Source organism: Palaemon carinicauda, chromosome 1 (assembly GCF_036898095.1).
Source record: "Palaemon carinicauda isolate YSFRI2023 chromosome 1, ASM3689809v2, whole genome shotgun sequence".
Taxonomy (NCBI): Eukaryota; Metazoa; Arthropoda; class Malacostraca; order Decapoda; family Palaemonidae; genus Palaemon; species Palaemon carinicauda.
In genome coordinates this window covers 299,813,005-299,831,586 of record NC_090725.1, presented here as the reverse complement: position 1 = coordinate 299,831,586, position 18,582 = coordinate 299,813,005, and the positions used below count along the sequence as shown (strand labels likewise).

The window sequence follows — 18,582 nt, the reverse complement described above, 5'->3', positions numbered from 1 at the left end:
GATATAGAAGGAAAATCTAATATTGATAAAAACACTGCAATTTTATTGATAACATGTTATTTGTATTGTTTATGGATGTGTAATAAGCACAGCAATGGCTGCAAAGATATGTTTTTCTTAAAAATATAAATTACAATCCCAAAGGATGTATATTAAGTGTAGATATACAGACAGTATATCAAAGTACATAACAAAAGAATTTCTAGACTATGTATTTTGATTTTGATTTATGTTGATTTATTTATATTTGTAAACATGAATTCATATCTATATTTTGTTATATTTTTTTTAATAGAATAATTACACAAAAATGTAAATGAATAAAATTAATTGTATTTTTATAATAAAAGAAAAAAAATTGAATGAAACTACCTCGCTTATAATAGTATACAATTTTACTGAGTGTCGACGTTCTAGTAAAGTTTTATTTTTAAATTACGTCAAGATTGTATGTAAACTGGCAGTTTGCAAATTCGTATTTTTAAAAAAAATGGGTGAGACCGCTTAGCCAGGTGTCTATCTCTTGAGCTGAAGGTGAAATACTAATTACGAAATAATGTAGGGATTTAAAGCTACTAGACACCACTAGAGAGTACAATAGCTTGTTTTTCATCAGTGTACGTTAAGGCACCGTGCATTCTTAGGCCTATTTCGTAAATTTCCAAGTTTCACGACTCTCATTTGCACCCAAGTGTTAATTATATACTTAAGATATCTTCCTTTGCAACCTTTGATAACTTACACATTATAGTGCAAATAGGTATTTCGCTAAGTGCACCTTTCATTACTTTAGGCAAGGTTAATTTGAAACCAAGTAAACTTCGCTAAAGCCTATATCAAAGACGCTAGGCCTTAGGGGTGTACTGTCTTTGAGCCTATCTGGTTCTACACTATCAAGAGCAAAGGAAGGTGAGGAAATCAAAAGAATGAAGTAACTACTTGACTGGCCAGTTCCCGAGAATGTGAGTATTTGATTCTTTTTGAGTTACTATTGTAGTATTCTTATAAATTTTGTTGATTTAACTGGCTTCTTGAATTTGTTATGTTCATGCATATATTATAGGCTTACATAATTTTAATTTCATTTTAATCGGAGAATCATCTTTCTAATTGGGAATAGTTTCTCACGTAACATGCCTAAGTTGCATAATTTCTGGCTAAATATATGAGCCATATATTTTCCAAGTGTATATCTTCCGTATATCATGTGTCAACTATTTCCTACCATGATTTTGGAGTTTTATTTTACATTAACATAATTTTCACAAAACGATTTTAATCTGCATATTTCAATAAAACTTTACTAGTACATTTTTTGGTACTTTCCTGTTATTGCCCCACTGCTAATTTCCAGTATAACCCCAATACTATAACCTAACCTAACCTAATTCTAGGAAATTAATGGTGGTGCCATAACTAGAAAATATATTGGGGTTATATCGGAAATTAGTGTGTAGGTTAGGTTAGGTTAGGTTATATTATTGGGGTTATATCGGAAATTAGTTTTGTGGGGCAATAACATAAAAGTACCCATTTGTTTGAACCCATAACCATGACTCGTTGGATAATGATAACCAAGGTACTGTAATCAAATTTTAAGAAGTCCTGTCAAACTAAAGGTCAAGTGTTTTGACCGTGTTTCATTAATATGACTCGGTAGTCGACCGACCATAACTCAAAACCTATGGCTCTCCGTCAGGAATCATTATCAAAAACATTCAAAATACCTATGATCTTTTAAAGCCGTTCATGAGTTTTTGGACCCCCCTTATATAAAGACAATTATGGGAGACCCCAGTGGGAAACCGGGGTTTTATTGTGTGGGGAAATGTCATAAATGAGGGATTTGCAGCAATAATAATGGTCAGAAATGCAAAATAAGCACAAGATAACCAGTGGGAAAAATATATAGTTCATGTAGGCCTAAATGGCTGATAACAAGCCAAAACGTGATTTTTTATCACTTTTGAGTTCATGTAGGCCTTAATGGCTGATAACAGGCCAAAACGTGATTTTTTTATCACTTTTGAGATTTGTAAAAGGGTATAGAACCTAACAAACCCACCTAACCTAACCTAGTAGTTCCCAGGTCACAACCCCTAGCCGTGAGGCTCTTCCCAGGTCACAATCCCTAGCTGGGGCCAAGCCCTCTGGACTCCCTTTCCAGGTCACAACCGCTAGTTGGACCCCCTTCCCAGGTCACAAACTAAAAGTAAATCACAAATAAATCCTTACACTATGATAAAGTAAATCACAAATAATTCCCCACCTTATCATTGACACCATTTTTTTTTTTTTTTTTTTGTCTTGGCAATCTTTACAGAAGCTTTGCAGTAGAAATGTGCTGGTCTTCCCAAAAAATTAAGTCAGAATCAGACCTTTGATGTATTATTTCACGGTTAATTTTTTATCTCACATGAGTAACAATAGCTTTACACTGAATAGAGAGTATTTCCATCATAATCAATTGCCAACATAAATGAAATTACTCTATATTTTTCAATATTAAACTTAGCCGGTGATCATATAAGCTGCAACTCTGTTGCTCGACAGAAAAAACCTACGGTCAAAATACGCCAGCGATCGCTATGCAGGTGGGGGTGTACATCAACAGCGCCATCTGTCGAGCAGGTACTTAGTACTCCAAGTAAACAAAGAACCAATTTTCTCTCTGTCGGGCTACCGGCAAGACCTACTAATACGCTGTTACTAACTGGATTTGTTTTCACAACTATTTGGTGAAGTACACTATTCTAGTTTTGAGCTTTCGCTATGCAGGTGTTTTATCTTCATCTCAAAACTTGAACTCGTTTTGGATAGATTTAATTATGGTGACAAAGAGAGTATGGACTCTCTTTCACTTTTAAATGGCCGACCCTTCCCTTAGACGGAAGTGTGTTTAAGTTTTTAGTAATTTTGCTTAACACGTTATAGATCTATATATTTTATATCTCTCCGCCTTTATTAGGCCTCTTCGATTAACTTTCCATTTATTATAAACATATAAAAATAAATTTTTATGTTTTGTTTATATGCGACCTTTCCTGATAGTAGGCGGTCCTAACTTGGAACCGAAGTTAATCAACGTTGAGCCCGTTATATCGTATTTAGCCTTTAAAGAATTTAAAACTTTTTAAATTTAATGTTTTATGAAAGAATTTCTTTGATAGTCTTCGTACTGTTTTCAAAGATGAACTAACGTTTAGTTTTTTAGACTACGCAGTTGTTGACGTTCAGGACGTTCAACATGCGCTCTATCGTTACGATAGAGAGAGAGTGTATCACGGTTTCACTTTGCAGTAAGAGTAAATCGATTCTGACGTTTCGTTCATTCTTTCTTAGCTTAAATGTTTTAAATTCTAAATTAAAGGAACTTTTTATTTGGAAAACCTTTCAGTTTTTTCCTTTAGTCAAATAACATGTTTTTTTGACGATATATAATTGGGCTCTTCTCTTAGGTGCGAAATCAAGAGAGAAAGAGAGAGAGAGATAGAGACGGAGGGAGAGAGAGGAGAGAAAACGTTCCGTTCAAGCGGGTAACGTTGTTCTCGCGTTACTCTCCTCCCTAGTCGCTGTACGGGGAAGAAGGTAAAACGTTTCTAGGGTTTTATTCTTGTCCCCAGGCTATGTGCGGTGAGAGATTGTAAACGTAGTTTATTTGAACTAGTGTTTAGTCTCTTTCCCAGCCACTGAATTTTTTATCTTTATATATGTTTTCTGTTTTTTGCTAGTATTAATGAGCTGCATTATACGACTGATTTCGCAATTACTACCTTTTAATGAAAGGTAGAATTGCGTGTTTCAGGTAGAAATCAGTAAAAGTTTCGATTTCAGTGAAATAAGTGCAAAACAGAAAATTGAAGTGATAAAGTGATATGCGCAAAGTGTTACAGTGTTGCGTCCGAGGGTTCGTCTGTTCGTGCCTGTCGTTCACCTAGTCCGGGACCTCTTGCAAGCTCCCAAGCCCAGGGGAGAAGTAATGTCGAACGACTTATGGGTTCGTCAGGCCTTGATCAACGAACAGACGTTTCCCTCCGTGGTTTCGGGCGTATCTACCCAAGATCGCCCCACCCACACAAAGACGAGAGAGCCCATTTATTTCTCGTCTGCGGAAGAGGTTTCTCGTAAGAAACCATGGACCAAGGTCTCGCAGCTTATTAAGCGCAAGTCGGTCCCTTCCGCGCAAGTCCAACGGCCCAGTTGTAGCCACTGGGTCAGTTCGGACTCGCTGCAGTCTTCCGACGACTGCTCACCTCCTAAGAGAGGCAAAGCGGTACCGCATCAGGCAGTCACACCGTCTGTTGCCGCACCTGCTCCTGTAGACCCTAAGTGGTCTTTGCTGCAGATCATGCAGTCTCAGTTAACGTCATTGATGCGGGACTTTCGTGCGGAGAAGGTTGACACTGCACCAACCTCTAGCCTACAACCAACACGGTTGTGCGTCCTGTGGACGCTGAGGCGACCTTCTGCCGCACTCCAGCTGAGAGAGTCCCGCCACCCATGCGTTCCAGTGTACCCTGCCAGCCGCATGTTGACGTTCAGTAACGCATGGAACCTTCCGTTGACGTTCGTGAGGTACAACAACAGTCTAAGTTGTTTTGACGCGGTGCGTCAACCTCCGCATTCTAGAGTTGTTTTGACTGCTCAGTATAGACAGTCAAAGCAGTCTCGAGTGAACACTGTATGTCCTCACGCACCTGTTGTGGTTGACAGTTCAGTTGTTGACAGTTCACAGACTGTCAAGCAGTTACATGACGTTGCCTTCTGGTCTGCTACTAATGCACCAGTGAGAGACTCACTGAGATAACCTAGCTTTTATCGGACAAGGTTCCTGTAGATGAGAAGTGCTGTTCTCCCTCCTACTGATATTCCCTTGAGGACTCTGTCATTTGGAGAGGAGCCTTAAGCTGCTTAGCCTCCTATGGACTTTAATTAAATCATGATGATTTTTTAAGGATCTTCGTCCGGATCTTGTAACTGCTGCTCCTCGTTCGCCTAAACGTCAGAACTTACACTAGGCCTAGCTACTTCGAAGCCGTTGTTTTTAAGCTAGTGCTCTCTCGCTCTCCTAGAGAGCGTTACGTTGGCTAGGCGACTGGTTTTTGCACCAGGAGGAGTTTTAGGGATACAGCCTTTGATTTCCCTTCTTTTAAACTGGCTTATAGAGCGAGAGTCTGATAGGACACGAGAGAAGTTCTCGGCTTGGGAGTTCATGCCTCTGCCCAGATAGACTTCTCAATTCTGGTAGACTCGCCCTGGCGCCTAGCCAGGAGACGCTCCAAGTTGTTTACAGGTCAACTTCTCAACTTTTGTCGAGCCTTTGAAGTTTTGCTGTACTATTATGTCACACATAACAAGGCTTTCAGGGATGGTAAATGGTTCCGCCTCAGTCGCTAACCCCGTCTGTTGCCACACCTGCTCCCGTAGACCCTAAATGGGCTTTGCTACAAGACATGCAGTCCAAGCTTGCGTCCTTGATAGAGGACTTAAATCGGAGAAGAACCTTCTGGCCAACAACCTTCCAACCGGTTGGTTGTGCGCCCTGTTGACGCTGAGGTAACCTACTCGCTTCTGCCAGTTGAGGTGGTTCCTCCTTCTGGCCAACAACCTTCCAACCGGTCGGTTGTGCGCCCTGTTGACGCTGAGGTAACCTACTCGCGTCTGCCAGTTGAGGTGGTTCCTCCACCGATGCGACCCAGTGTGGGTTGCCAGTCGCATGTTGACGTTAAGCGACGCTCGGAGGTGGTTGTTGACGTTCAGGACGTTCAACAACGAGCAGAGGTGACTTGTTGTGACGCAGTGCGTCAACCTCAGCAACCCGGTAGGGTGTTGACTGCACAACCCAGACAGTCTAGACAGTTTCGGGTTGACGCTGTACTTCCTCGCGCACCCATGGTTGTTGACAGTTCACAGACTGTGCAGCAGTGCCATGATATTGCGTCCGGCTCCGTCACGCATCCACCAGTGCGACCGGATTCAGCGAGTCAGACGTTGCCCACTCCGTTGCCGTTTCCTCATCAGTTTCGGATGAGGAACCCTCTGATGAGGACGTTGCTGAACAAGACGATCAGCCCCCAGCCCTGCTATCCATCCAGAAGATGCTGAAGAAGGAACGCTGCCCAGTCAGGCTGTGGATGAGTCTGGTAGGGACACTGTCATCCGTGGATCAATTTGTGTCACTAGGAAGACTACACCTCCGTCCTCTTCTATACCATCTAGCTTTTCACTGGAAAAAGGACAAGACGCTAGAAGCGGTCTCGATCCCGGTTTCCGGAAAGATAAAGTCTTGTCTGACTTGGTGAAAGGACTATATCAACCTTAGAGAGGGTCTTCCCCTGACTGTTCAGACTCCCAACCACGTTCTCTTCTCGGACGCATCGGACGTAGGCTGGGGTGCGACATTAGACGGTAGGGAATGCTCGGGATTATGGAACTCGAGTCAAAGGACAATGCATTTCAACTGCAAGGAGCTACTGGCAGTACGTCTGACCTGGAAAAGCTTCAGGTCTCTCCTTCAAGGCAAAGTGGTGGAGGTGAACTCGGACAACACCACGGCTTTGGCGTACATCTCCAAGCAAGGAGGGACCTACTCTCTGACATTGTACGAGATCGCAAGGGACCTCCTCACCTGGTCAAAAGGTCTAGACATATCACTAGTAACGAGGTTCATCCAAGGCAACTTGAATGTCATGGCAGATTGTCTCAGTCGGAAGGGACAAATAATTCCAACAGAATGGACCCTCCACAAGGATGTATGCAAGAGACTTTGGGCCACCTGGGGCCAGCCAACCATAGATCTCTTCGCAACCTCGATGACCAAGAGGCTCCCAATATTTTGCTCACCAATCCCGGACCCAGCAGCAGTTCATATAGATGCCTTTCTACTAGATTGGTCACATCTAGATCTATATGCATTCCCTCCGTTCAAGATTGTCAACAAGGTACTGCAGAAGTTCGCCTCTCACGAAGGGACAAGGTTGACGCTAGTTGCTTCCCTCTGGCCCGCGAGAGAATGGCTCACCGAGGTACTTCGATGGCTAGTAGACGTTCCCAGAACACTTCCCCTAAGGGTGGACCTTCTACGTCAGCCACGCGTAAAGAAGGTACACCAAGGCCTCCACGCTCTTCGTCTGACTGCCTTCAGACTATCGAAAGACTCTCGAGAGCTAGAGGCTTTTCGAAGGAGGCAGCCAGAGCGATTGCTAGAGCAAGAACATCCACCCTTAGAGTCTACCAATCGAAGTGGGAAATCTTCCGAAACTGGTGCAAGTCAGTATCCGTATCCTCGACCAGTACCTCTGTAACTCAAATAGCTGACTTTCTCTTATATCTGAGGAAAGAACGATCTCTTTCAGCTCCCACTATCAAGGGTTACAGAAGCATGTTGGCATCAGTCTTCCGTCACAGAGGCTTAGATCTTTCCAACAATAAAGATCTACCGGACCTCCTTAAGTCTTTTGAGACCACGAAGGAGCGTCGTTTGGTTACACCTGGTTGGAATTTAGACGTGGTACTAAGATTCCTTATGTCAGACAGGTTCGAGCCGCTACAATCAGCCTCCCTGAAAGATCTCACCTTAAAGACTCTTTTCCTGGTATGCTTAGCCACAGCTAAAAGAGTCAGTGAGATTCATGCCTTCAGCAAGAACATCGGATTCTCATCCGAAACGGCTACATGTTCTACAACTTGGTTTTCTAGCCAAACACGAGCTGCCTTCTCGGCCTTGACCAATATCGTTCGATATTCCAAACTTATCGTATGGTTAGAAATGAACTAGAAAGAGTCTTATGTCCTGTAAGAGCTCTTAATTTCTATTTAAAAACCTTTACGAGGCCAGTCTGAAGCTTTATGGTGTTCAGTTAAGAATCCATCTTTGCCTATGTCAAAGAATGCTTTATCCTATTTTATCAGACTGTTAATACGAGAAGCTCATTCCCATCTGAATGAGGAAGACCAAGCTTTGCTGAAGGTAAGGACACACGAAGTTAGAGCTGTCGCAACTTCCGTGGCCTTTAAACAAAATAGATCTCTGCAAAGTATAATCGACGCAACCTATTGGAAAAGCAAATCAGTGTTCGCGTCTTTTTATCTTAAGAATGTCCAGTCTCTTTACGAGAACTGCTACACTCTGGGACCATTCGTAGCAACGAGTGCAGTAGTGGGTGAGGGCTCAACCACTACAATTCCCTAATTCCATAACCTTTTTAATCTTTCTCTTGAAATGTTTTATTATTGTTTTTGGGTTGTCCGGAAGGCTAAGAAGCCTTTCGCATCCTACTTGATTTGGCGGGTGGTCAAAGTCATTTCTTGAGAAGCGCCTAGATTAGAGGTTTTGATGAGGTCCTGTTGTATGGGTTGCAACCCTTGATACTTCAGATCCTAGGGGTCGCTCAGCATCCTAAGAGGATCGCGAGGCTCCGTAAGGAAGACGTACTTAAAAAGGCAGAGTAATTGTTCAAGTCGACTTCCTTACCAGGTACTTATTTATTTTATGTTTGTTATTTTGAATAACTGCTAAAATGAAATACAAAATACTTAGCTCATAATAATGTAAACATGTAATGCTGGTCTCTACCCACCCCCCTGGGTGTGAATCAGCTTATATGATCACCGGCTAAGTTTAATATTGAAAAATGTTATTTTTATTAATAAAATAAATTTTTGAATATACTTACCTGGTGATCATATATTAAAGGACCCTCCCTTCCTCCCCAATAGAGACCCAGTGGACCGAGGAGAAAATTGGTTCTTTGTTTACTTGGAGTACTAAGTACCTGCTCGACAGATGGCGCTGTTGATGTACACCCCCACCTGCATAGCGATCGCTGGCGTATTTTGACCATAGGTTTTTTCTGTCGAGCAACAGAGTTGCAGCTTATATGATCACCGGGTAAGTATATTCAAAAATTTATTTTATTAATAAAGATAACATTTTGAAATAGATTGATGTACTTCCCTTAAGTTTCCTATTGGAGATGTCTTTATGTGATGGTGGTTAAGCTGAAACTGAAGGAGAAGGTGGAACAAAGTGGCTGTTGTAGAGCAACATCTGGGATCTTATGAAGAAGTACTTGTAAGCTGTTAATTGTTTTAAAAAAAACCACCTGACAAATGCATCATTGTAAATGCACAGAAAGCACCCCTAACCCATGGGAAACAACGCATGCACAATAAGTCCTCTTCAGTCTCTCAGATGTAAACAATGGACTAAGAGTGAAAAACATACTTCACATTTTAATAGACAGATTCATAAGTTATTATGCCCCAGCCCTTATTAAACATATCGAGAGAAATACCAAACTAGCCAGCACTCGTCCATTTCTTATAGCGAATTCCAGTTTCCCAAGTACTTAGAGTACCATATATTTACCAAAGTGGGCTTGTATAAGTATCTAAGGTATAATTTATATCACTCGCTTCAATTAATCTTTGTTTACAATTAGGCTACACATTCTAAGCAGGCTTATATGATACTAGCAAGAGGTACGTTCGTGGATGTGAGCGAGGCAAGAGAGCGTGCTAGAAATAGGAATGAATGGCGAGCGATTGTGACGCAGTTCCGGTAGGCCCTGCTGCTGCCTCCGATGCCTTAGATGACCGCGGAGGTAGCAGCAGTAGGGGATTCAGCATTGTGAAGCTTCATCTGTGGTGGATAATGTGGGAGGGTGGGCTGTGTCACCCTAGCAGTACCAGCTGAACTCGGCTGAGTCCCTTGTTAGGCTGGGAGGAACGTAGAGAGTAGAGGTCCCCTTTTTGTTTTTGTTTCTTTGTTGATGTCGGCTACCCCCCAGAATTGGGGGAAGTGCCTTGGTATATGTATGTATGTATATAGGATTAAGTATAGTATACATGTAGGCAACACCTCATGTTCAGTACTATACACAGCTACTATGCCGTAAGGATTAAATCATGAGATTTCGCAGCTTTGAAAGAGTTGAGCTTGACTCATGGGGCTGGTGACTCTCCTCCTTTTAAAGATAGTAAATCCTCTGACTATTAGCTATTTGCTGATTTCATGTCCCAGGCTTAAGGATCTTAGAGAACGATTCCTCTCTAAAGCTCGTAATGAGGATGTCAGGTACATCCTCACCAATATTCTTGAGGCGGGTTTACACGGTCGAACGGTTTGTCGAACGCGGTTCGACAGACTAGTGTTTGAAGTGATGTTCGAACGTGTGAAGGGGGTATTTGGTTATCGAACGGTTCGAAGAAAGTCTGTGCTTGCCATATGCATTTGTGACTGACTTCGAAGAAAGTCTGTGCTTGCCATATGCATTTGTGACTGACTCCACCTCTTCGAACTGTTTGACAGTTCTTGCCTTATGCATTTGTGACTGACTCCACCTCTTCGAACTGTTTGACAGTTCTTGCCATATGCATTTGTGACTGACTCCACCTCTTCGAACTGTTTGACAGTTCTTGCCATATGCATTTGTGACTGACTCCACCTCTTCGAACTGTTTGACAGTTCTTGCCGTATGCATTTGTGACTGACTCCATCTCTTCGAACTGTTTGACAGTTCTTGCCGTATGCATTTGTGACTGACTCCACCTCTTCGAACTGTTTGACAGTTCTTGCCTTATGCATTTGTGACTGACTCCACCTCTTCGAACTGTTTGACAAGTAGGTTTGATAACCGAGTTCGACAGTGTAAACCCCGGTTTAGAAATTTTATATATGATACCTACGGGATTTTAAAGTTCATATTTGAGGCTGGCATTCTTACTCAATTTTAAAGGTATATATAATCTTAAATGTTCTAGAATTGAATTATTTATAAATTTTTAACTCATAAGTAATCATATTTCAAATGGCATCGATGTTATTATGCCAGATAATTATGAATCATTTATTCATTCCTCCTAGTCAGGGCATTATTAATTTCCTTTATCTTCATCATAAGAACATTTTCTTTGCTATTCCATATAGAAAGGAATGATTCATTTTATATTCTCTTATTGTAAGGATATTTTTTTCATAATAGTAAAAGCGTTATTCTTTCATTTGTCCTGATAAAAGCAAAGCTCTTATTATTTTTCCTCATAGTAAAAACATTTTTCTTTCCCTTTTCCTCATAGTGAAAGCATTGTTTTCACATTTTCATCATAATTTAGTCAGGGTATTATTCTCTTATTTTTTTCAGTAAAATCATTGTTCTCTTTCCTTTTTTCTAGATAATAAGGAATTTTTTTTCTTTTTGTTCTTTTTCGTTTTTCCTCATAGTAAGAACATTTTTCTCTCCCTTTTCCTTATAGTGAAGGCATTGTTCTCACATTTTCATCATCATTTATTAAGGGTGTTATTCTCTTATTTTTTCAGTAAAATCATTGTTCTCTTTCCTTTTTTCTAGATAATAAGGACATTTTATCTTTTTGTTCTTTTTCATTTTTCCTCATAGTAAGAACATTTTTCTCTCCCTTTTCCTTATAGTGAAGGCATTGTTCTCACATTTTCATCATCATTTAATAAAGGTGTTATTCTCTTACTTTTTCAGTAAAGGTATTGTTCTCTCTTCTTTTTCCTTAATAGTAAGGACATATTTCGTTTCACTTTTTCCTCATAGTATGGATAGTTTTCTCTACCCATTTCATAATAATCAGGGCATTTTCTTAAATTTTTCCCCAAATTAAAGTAATATTCTCTCAACATTTTCTTAATAGTATGTCATTGTTCTCTTTCCTTTACACTAATTTTAAGTCTTGTTCTCCAACCTTTCCTACATTAAGGCTATTGTACTTTTTCCTTTTGCCTGTCAGTAAGGCATTGTTTTCTTTGCTTTTTCTTCATAGAATGTCATGTGATCGCTTTCATTTTTCCTCATAATGAAGTTAGTGAAGGTATTGTTATCTTTCCATTTTCCCATTGGTAATGAAATTTGTTGTTTCCATTTTCCTGATGGTTGAGCATTGTTCGTTTTTTTTTATATATTTTACCACTGTAAAGTTGTTGTTCTCTTATCGTTATGCTAAAAGATCACGTTGAAGCCTTGTGATGGGCAAGAGGTCGCTCGAACTTGGGATAACTTCTCTCCCATTTCGAATCTAAATTTTTTTCTTTTCTTATTTCCTCTTCTCCAACATTACTCCGACCGTCTAGTTTTAACAACTTTCTTTCATCTTGTCCTAACGCTACATGTAGTATTTCCCCCATGTATATATATATATATATATATATATATACATATATATATATATATATATATATATATATACAGTATATATATATATATATATATATATATATATATATATATATATATATACATATATATACACAGTATATATATATATATATATATATATATATATATATATATATATATATATATATATATATATATATATATATATATATATATATATATATACACACACACATCTTTCTTTTCCTAATGGTTAAGTTGTAGGTTTTCCTCATTCTTTTCTTTTCATTTCATCGTTCTTTTCTTATTGGTGCAAGTCTTGTTTTCCATCCTCTTCATTTAATGCTGAGAACACTGTAAGAATATCCTCATTTCCTGATATTAAGAAGCGTTAATGTATTTTATCTCCCAAGTTCTCAAATATTGGAAGCCCAAGTCTGTAATTTCTTAACCCTTTTACCGCCAAAAGGACGTACTGGTTCATTACCCAAAACTCATCCCTTTACCCCTATGGACGTACCGGCACGTCCTTGTAAAAAACTGCTATTTAAATTTTTTTTTGCAGTTTTTTGATAATTTTTTGAGAAACTTCAGGCATTTTCCAAGAGAATGAGACCAACCTGACCTCTCTATGACAAAAATTAAGGCTGTTAGAGCAATTTAAAAAAAATATACTGCAAAATGTGCTTGAAAAAAATAACCCCTGGGGGTTAAGGGTTGGAAATTTCCAAATAGCCTGGGGGTAAAAGGGTTAACTGATGGTGAAAGTCTATTATATCTCCTTTGTTTATTCATAACGAGAGACCAGAATTTTATATGTTCTTATGATTTTTTATGGTTGAAATGTGATTGTAAATGGTTGTCATTTTTAGCCAATAGTAATTCATCCCATTAATTTCATCATATTGAACAGGATGAAATTAATGTTTTTAAGGATTGAAAACTCATATCTTTCATCACTTTTTATTTCAGCATTGTTCAGAGTCTCAGCTGTATGTACAATATAATGTTTACAAAAGAGAAAAAAATACTTATTTCTATTTAGATATAGCTTATTCAATTATGCTCTAAGATACATTCACCAAGTGCCTGTTGTTCCATGCCATTTCCAATATAAAATATGTAAAGTATGTATTTCAACCCTAGACTTGACCACATAGTATATTTCTGATATGAAATCACCTATACTTAGCAGTGAAGAGACACAGCACTTGGCCCAAATTGAGCTCCATCGGTTAGTATTTAACTAAGGAAGTGCAGTTTTTTTCTTTTCTACCTAGATGCACTTTGGTGCTGAATGGTATTCCCGACTCTAGCACCAGTCTATATGGCCCAAATTCCATTAATTATTTCACACCAGGGCAGCGCCTAGTTGGTAAGCTTACACCGCCGACAATGCACATGTAGTGGAGCCTTATGGTCGTCGAGGTGTTGGTGTAGAAGGTTGTGACCGTGGTAGTTAGCTTGCTTGTTGTCCAGACCGTGAAACCGAACTTTGATCCGGGATCGCTGTCCTTCAGTTCTTCCGCAAGGTCTGCAGTACTGGGCTGGAGTGCTTCCTGCTCTTGCCTGGAATAAACATAAAATAGTAAAGCAAATTAAAAAGAATATGTAAGCATTGATCCAATGTTTTATCTTTGGCTTTATTATTTATTTTAGTTTAAATCCATTAGCTTAATCCAATGATCTTAAAAAGAAAATATGCCATCACAAGAATATTGATGACGGAAAATTAAGCTTACTGTTGATTAAGTTTGTAGTTCATTTTGTATAATGCGTCTATTCTAGTCGTTGAAATGGATCGTGCGATGAATTATTTTGGGAATTTTCGTATTATTTTTACATTAATTTTTACAGGAGTTTTTATATTCTGTTGCCCATAAGGCCCTGTATGCTTTAGTTTCAGGGGCTTTGCAGCATTCCTCCGGCCCCATACTGCACTTGCTTTACATCGTTCTACTTTGCATTCCTGTTTTGATTTCCTCTCTTCCATCTCCCTGTCCAGCTTCTTTAACTTCATAGTGAAACTGCAGAGTTTTCCCATTAGCTCTTAGGAAATGAACAGCTCCAGTTTTCCGACTAGTGTCCTAGAAATCTCACCTTCTTTGGTTGCTCCGCCCACCATCCAGGAACCCTTTAGTACTGCATCCAATGTGTGCGTGCGTTATTTTGATTACCTAGTGTCCTAGAAATCTCACATCATTCTTTGGTTGTTCCACCCATCAGCCAGGAACCCTTAAGCACCGCATCCAATGTGTGTGCGTGTGCGTTATTTTGATTAGCTAATGAATCACTTAGTTCAACTGCTCTTTACTCTGCTATGGCTTGCTTCACTCCCAGTTTAACATTATCTCATTGCTTCTCTGTGTTCTGGCAAGTGGTACATGTTAGGTTACTTGTGTTAGACATGTTTGCAAGTAAATTTGCATTTTTTCAATTATCTGATTAATGATATAGTTCAACTGGTCTTTTCCAGGCCATGAGTTGGTTCAATTGCAATTTACCATTTTCTCATTGCTCCTCTACTCTGGCAACCAGTACATGTTGCGCTACAAGCATGGCTAAGTAAATTGGTGTTATTTTAATCATCTATTTTATTACTTAGTTCAACTGGTCTTTGCTTTGTGTTCACATGGCCAACTGCAGTCATAATTCTTGTGTCATTTTCCACTATTCTCGCTTAAAGGCAGAGTGAACAGTGATATCCTGTCAGTCATCATGCATCGGGCACAAGGGCTCCTGGCTAGTAGGTGGAGTGTGAGATCTCTGGAACACAAGTCTGAATACTGCTTCCTGGCTATGTACCCCAAATTCATAAATCCAATCTTTTTTTCAATTGTCTGAAAATTAAGACTGGGCCATGTAAAACGCTCAAGCACAAGAATATATAATTAAGCAGTGATTAAGGAATCCAATCAGTGCTATTGAATTTCATTAACTAACTGGTTATGAAAGATAGAGACGATTCGTAAATAGGTCTTATATTCAAATTATTACATAATAGAATATAAAGAAATTTAAGTGCTTCAAAAAAGATCTTTGATGTTCTTCACAACATCAGCAATTGTTTAATGAATAAGAATGATATTGAGTCCTATGAGATTTCTACTGTTTTTTAAATGTAGACTTGTTAATTCTGAAGCCACATCAGATGATAGGTACAGCCTCCAACAAAGATTGACTTGGGTTGTGAAACTGTAAAATGTTGATCAAAATAGAACATTTATAAAAGAGAAAAGAGTTCAAGTAGTAGCTAGCCCATGTCTGGCAACAGTTACAATTCTAATGTTTTACATGTTTCCCTCTAGTCCAGTACCTTCTTGTTAATACATATTGATTTATGCATAGTGAATTTAACTACTTACTCGATTTCCTTCAAAAGAGCCAACATCGACTTTCTGATGCGACGGCCACCACACAAGTTAGTAACGCTCGTGGACAGGCATGACAGGAAGACTGAGGATGTCTGAACAATCACATTGGTGTATGTTGTTGTGCTGTATGAACCAAATAAGAAGCGTTGATCATTCACAAGCTTCACTATTGGAGGAGTATGTAGATCCTTTACATCCTTGACAATGGAAGCTTCATCACTGCCATAAGTAGTCACTACCAATGATGCTATGACTGTAAACGTTAGCGCTCCCAGGTGCTCGAGATACCCCATCTGCAAAGATATATCATGTCATAATATTAGGAATTAGGTGGCAGTTGTGCCTCTGGGTTTAGAAGTTATTAATTATATTTGTGAAATAATTTATTTAAATTTCGTGTTATATTACGGCTACCCGCTTATCTACTGTTCTTCACGCCTTCCTCCAGAAAACAAATCCTGATGTTTTTCTTCATGATAATCACCCAGTTACAGTATTAACTTCTCTTATCCTTACATTTTCTATATGCACGAAAGTCATTACAATTTATTATACAAATTACAATTTATACAATTTTTTCAGATTCTGTTTTTTAAATCATAAATGTTTACTTTGTTATCGAGCAGTCTCATTTAAATGATAGTGTATCATTTATTTCTTAAATTCCGTATGAAGCCAATGCTTAGGTAAATATTTACTTGAATAAGCATTCGTCACTGCAGTAGCTCATTAGCAGTTATTATTTAAGAGATTCCTACAATTTTCAATATTTCTGTTTTGAGAGGAAAGAATTTGTGAGACAGTACAAGGAAAGAAGGTAAGTGCTGTCAAAACGTTCATAATTTGTATTCTGGCCATAGATTGTAAGTGAGAACTTGAGTTCAAGATTTGAGAGCTTCACGAAGAACTAAGATGGCGTGGGCACGTATTGAGTAGGAATGGTGGGGAGGGACTGCAGGACGTTTGGGAGAAATCTGTAAAGGGAGAAGAACAAGAGGGAGACAGAAAATTAGAAGGCGAGATAAGGATGATATGGAGAGAAGAGGTTTGGTGGAAGAGGATGCCTTTGATCAAAGGCATTGGAGAGGGGTCATCAGGCAATCGACCCCTCAATGTAGGGATAACGGTGGAGAACAAGATAAAGAACTTTCAAGATCTCTTATATAAACGGGATGTTTCACTGATCTAATGCTGGTTACAGATAATTGAATAATGTTGTACACGAAGTCGCAAAAAAATAGTTGTAAAAATTCCATAATTCATTTTTCATTGAGGTTATCGTGGGTGTATTTACGTTGATAATACTTTCTATAAAGATACTCTCAGATTAGCCTTGATTGGAATCTGCATTGGATAACAGAAGGACTTGTTAGTACTTTCCGTATTCATTGAAGTGAACAATAAGTTTTGTTGACCAAAAAAAGGCGTAAGACATTTACAAAATAGTTTTGAATACGATTTACATCTCAAAGGTCTTATCAAGTTTAGTTAATAGGAGAAACTGAGAACTACTTCTATAGTTTCTGCAAACTAGAGGCTATGAGGTGGTCTCCAGAGGATTCATTATCAGTTTAAAATGTTTCCTGGAAACGTTTAATTTCAGTAAACAGGATGATTCAAGTCAGTAGAGCAGACATGTTTGTTGAGGAAGCTGGAACTCGGTAAGAGAGGAGTACTTATGGCATATTTAGAAACACCCACTGGATGGGGTTTGTTTTGCAGTGACTAATAAACTTCTACTAGATCTTGTCTTTTGTGAGGCGTAGAAAATTCAATCGCTAGTTGTCAGTCTTGAGGCTAAGCTTTCTATATCAATTAAAATAAAACTGGCCCTAAAACATAGCTGGAGGGATTTCAAGCCAATGGTAAGTTTTCTTAATGCTTACGTCATCCCCTTTCGTTGACATCTGTAGATTACCCGGAGCTTTTTCCGGACGGGGGCTTTTTGAAAAAATGTCATAACACCCCCCCCCCTTTCAGTTAACCCCTCCCCTCACTAAAGGCAGTGGTGATTTCGTTATTCATTGTCTCAAATTGTGTAAATAAAGGCAATAAGTAGAAGAGACTCTTTAACTGTGGTAAGCAGCTCTTCTAGGAGAAGGACACTCCAAAATCAAACCATTGTTCTCTAGTCTTGGATAGTGCCATAGCCTCTGTACCGTGGTCTTTCACTGTCTTGGATTAAAGTTCTCTTGCTTGAGGGTACACTCGGGCACAATATTCCATTTTATTTCTCCTCTTGTTTGGTTAAAGTTTTTATAGTTTATATAGGAGATATTTATTTTAATGTCGTTACTGTTCTTAAGATATTTTTTTCCTTGTTTCCTTTCCTTACTGTGCTATTTTCCTTGTTTCCTTTCCTTACTGTGCTATTTTCCTTGTTGAAGCCCCTGGGCTTATAGCATCCTGCTTTTCCAACCATGGTTGTAGCTTAGCAAGTAATAATGATGATAATAATAATAATTATAAATGATAGTTTGAATTCTATAAACTCCTTATGAAAATGATACTTTTTGTGAATTTTGACTAAAAAAAATTTATTGCTTTAAGTTTGATAAAAAAAGAATAGTTTCCTCGCATAAATGAATAAATGAATATTTTCATATTTTAAGAACTTTGATTTTTTTTCTTTTGAAGAGCAGAATCTGGAGATTCTTGGCATATAATATTTTGATATATAGTAACCTTGAGCTTCATTCCTCTCTTGAATTTCCACTCATCCCCTATCCGATGCAGTAGGCTTTAATGTTATATATATATATATGTGTGTATATATATATATATATATATATATATATATATATATATATATATATATATATATATATATATATATATATATATATAGGCAATATATGTGTGTATACTGTATATATATATATATATATATATATATATATATATATATATACTGTATACATATATATATATATATATTATATATATATTATATATATATTATATATATATTATATATATATATATATATATTATATATATATATGTGTATATATATATATATATATATATATATATATATATATATATATGTATATATATATAAA

At 38.2% G+C, this 18,582-nt stretch overlaps 2 protein-coding genes across 2 annotated transcripts in view; one reads left to right on the top strand and one right to left on the bottom strand.

Moving 5' to 3' along the window:
• Nucleotides 1-512: 512 nt before the first annotated feature.
• LOC137658134 (uncharacterized) overlaps nt 513-18,582 on the top strand; it is a 61,023-nt gene continuing 42,953 nt past the window's right edge. The window contains exon 1 of the mRNA XM_068392827.1: nt 513-962. The gene's annotated coding sequence lies outside the window, so the exon portion shown is untranslated. The remainder of the gene's footprint in view (nt 963-18,582) is intronic.
• On the bottom strand, nt 13,207-16,057 carry LOC137639903 (uncharacterized). The gene is made up of 3 exons (XM_068372182.1): nt 16,034-16,057; nt 15,509-15,810; nt 13,207-13,712 (listed from the first exon to the last, which is right to left on the bottom strand). Exons 1-3 carry the CDS (start codon nt 16,055-16,057, stop codon nt 13,490-13,492), a joined length of 549 nt encoding a protein of 182 aa, XP_068228283.1. The 3' UTR covers nt 13,207-13,489.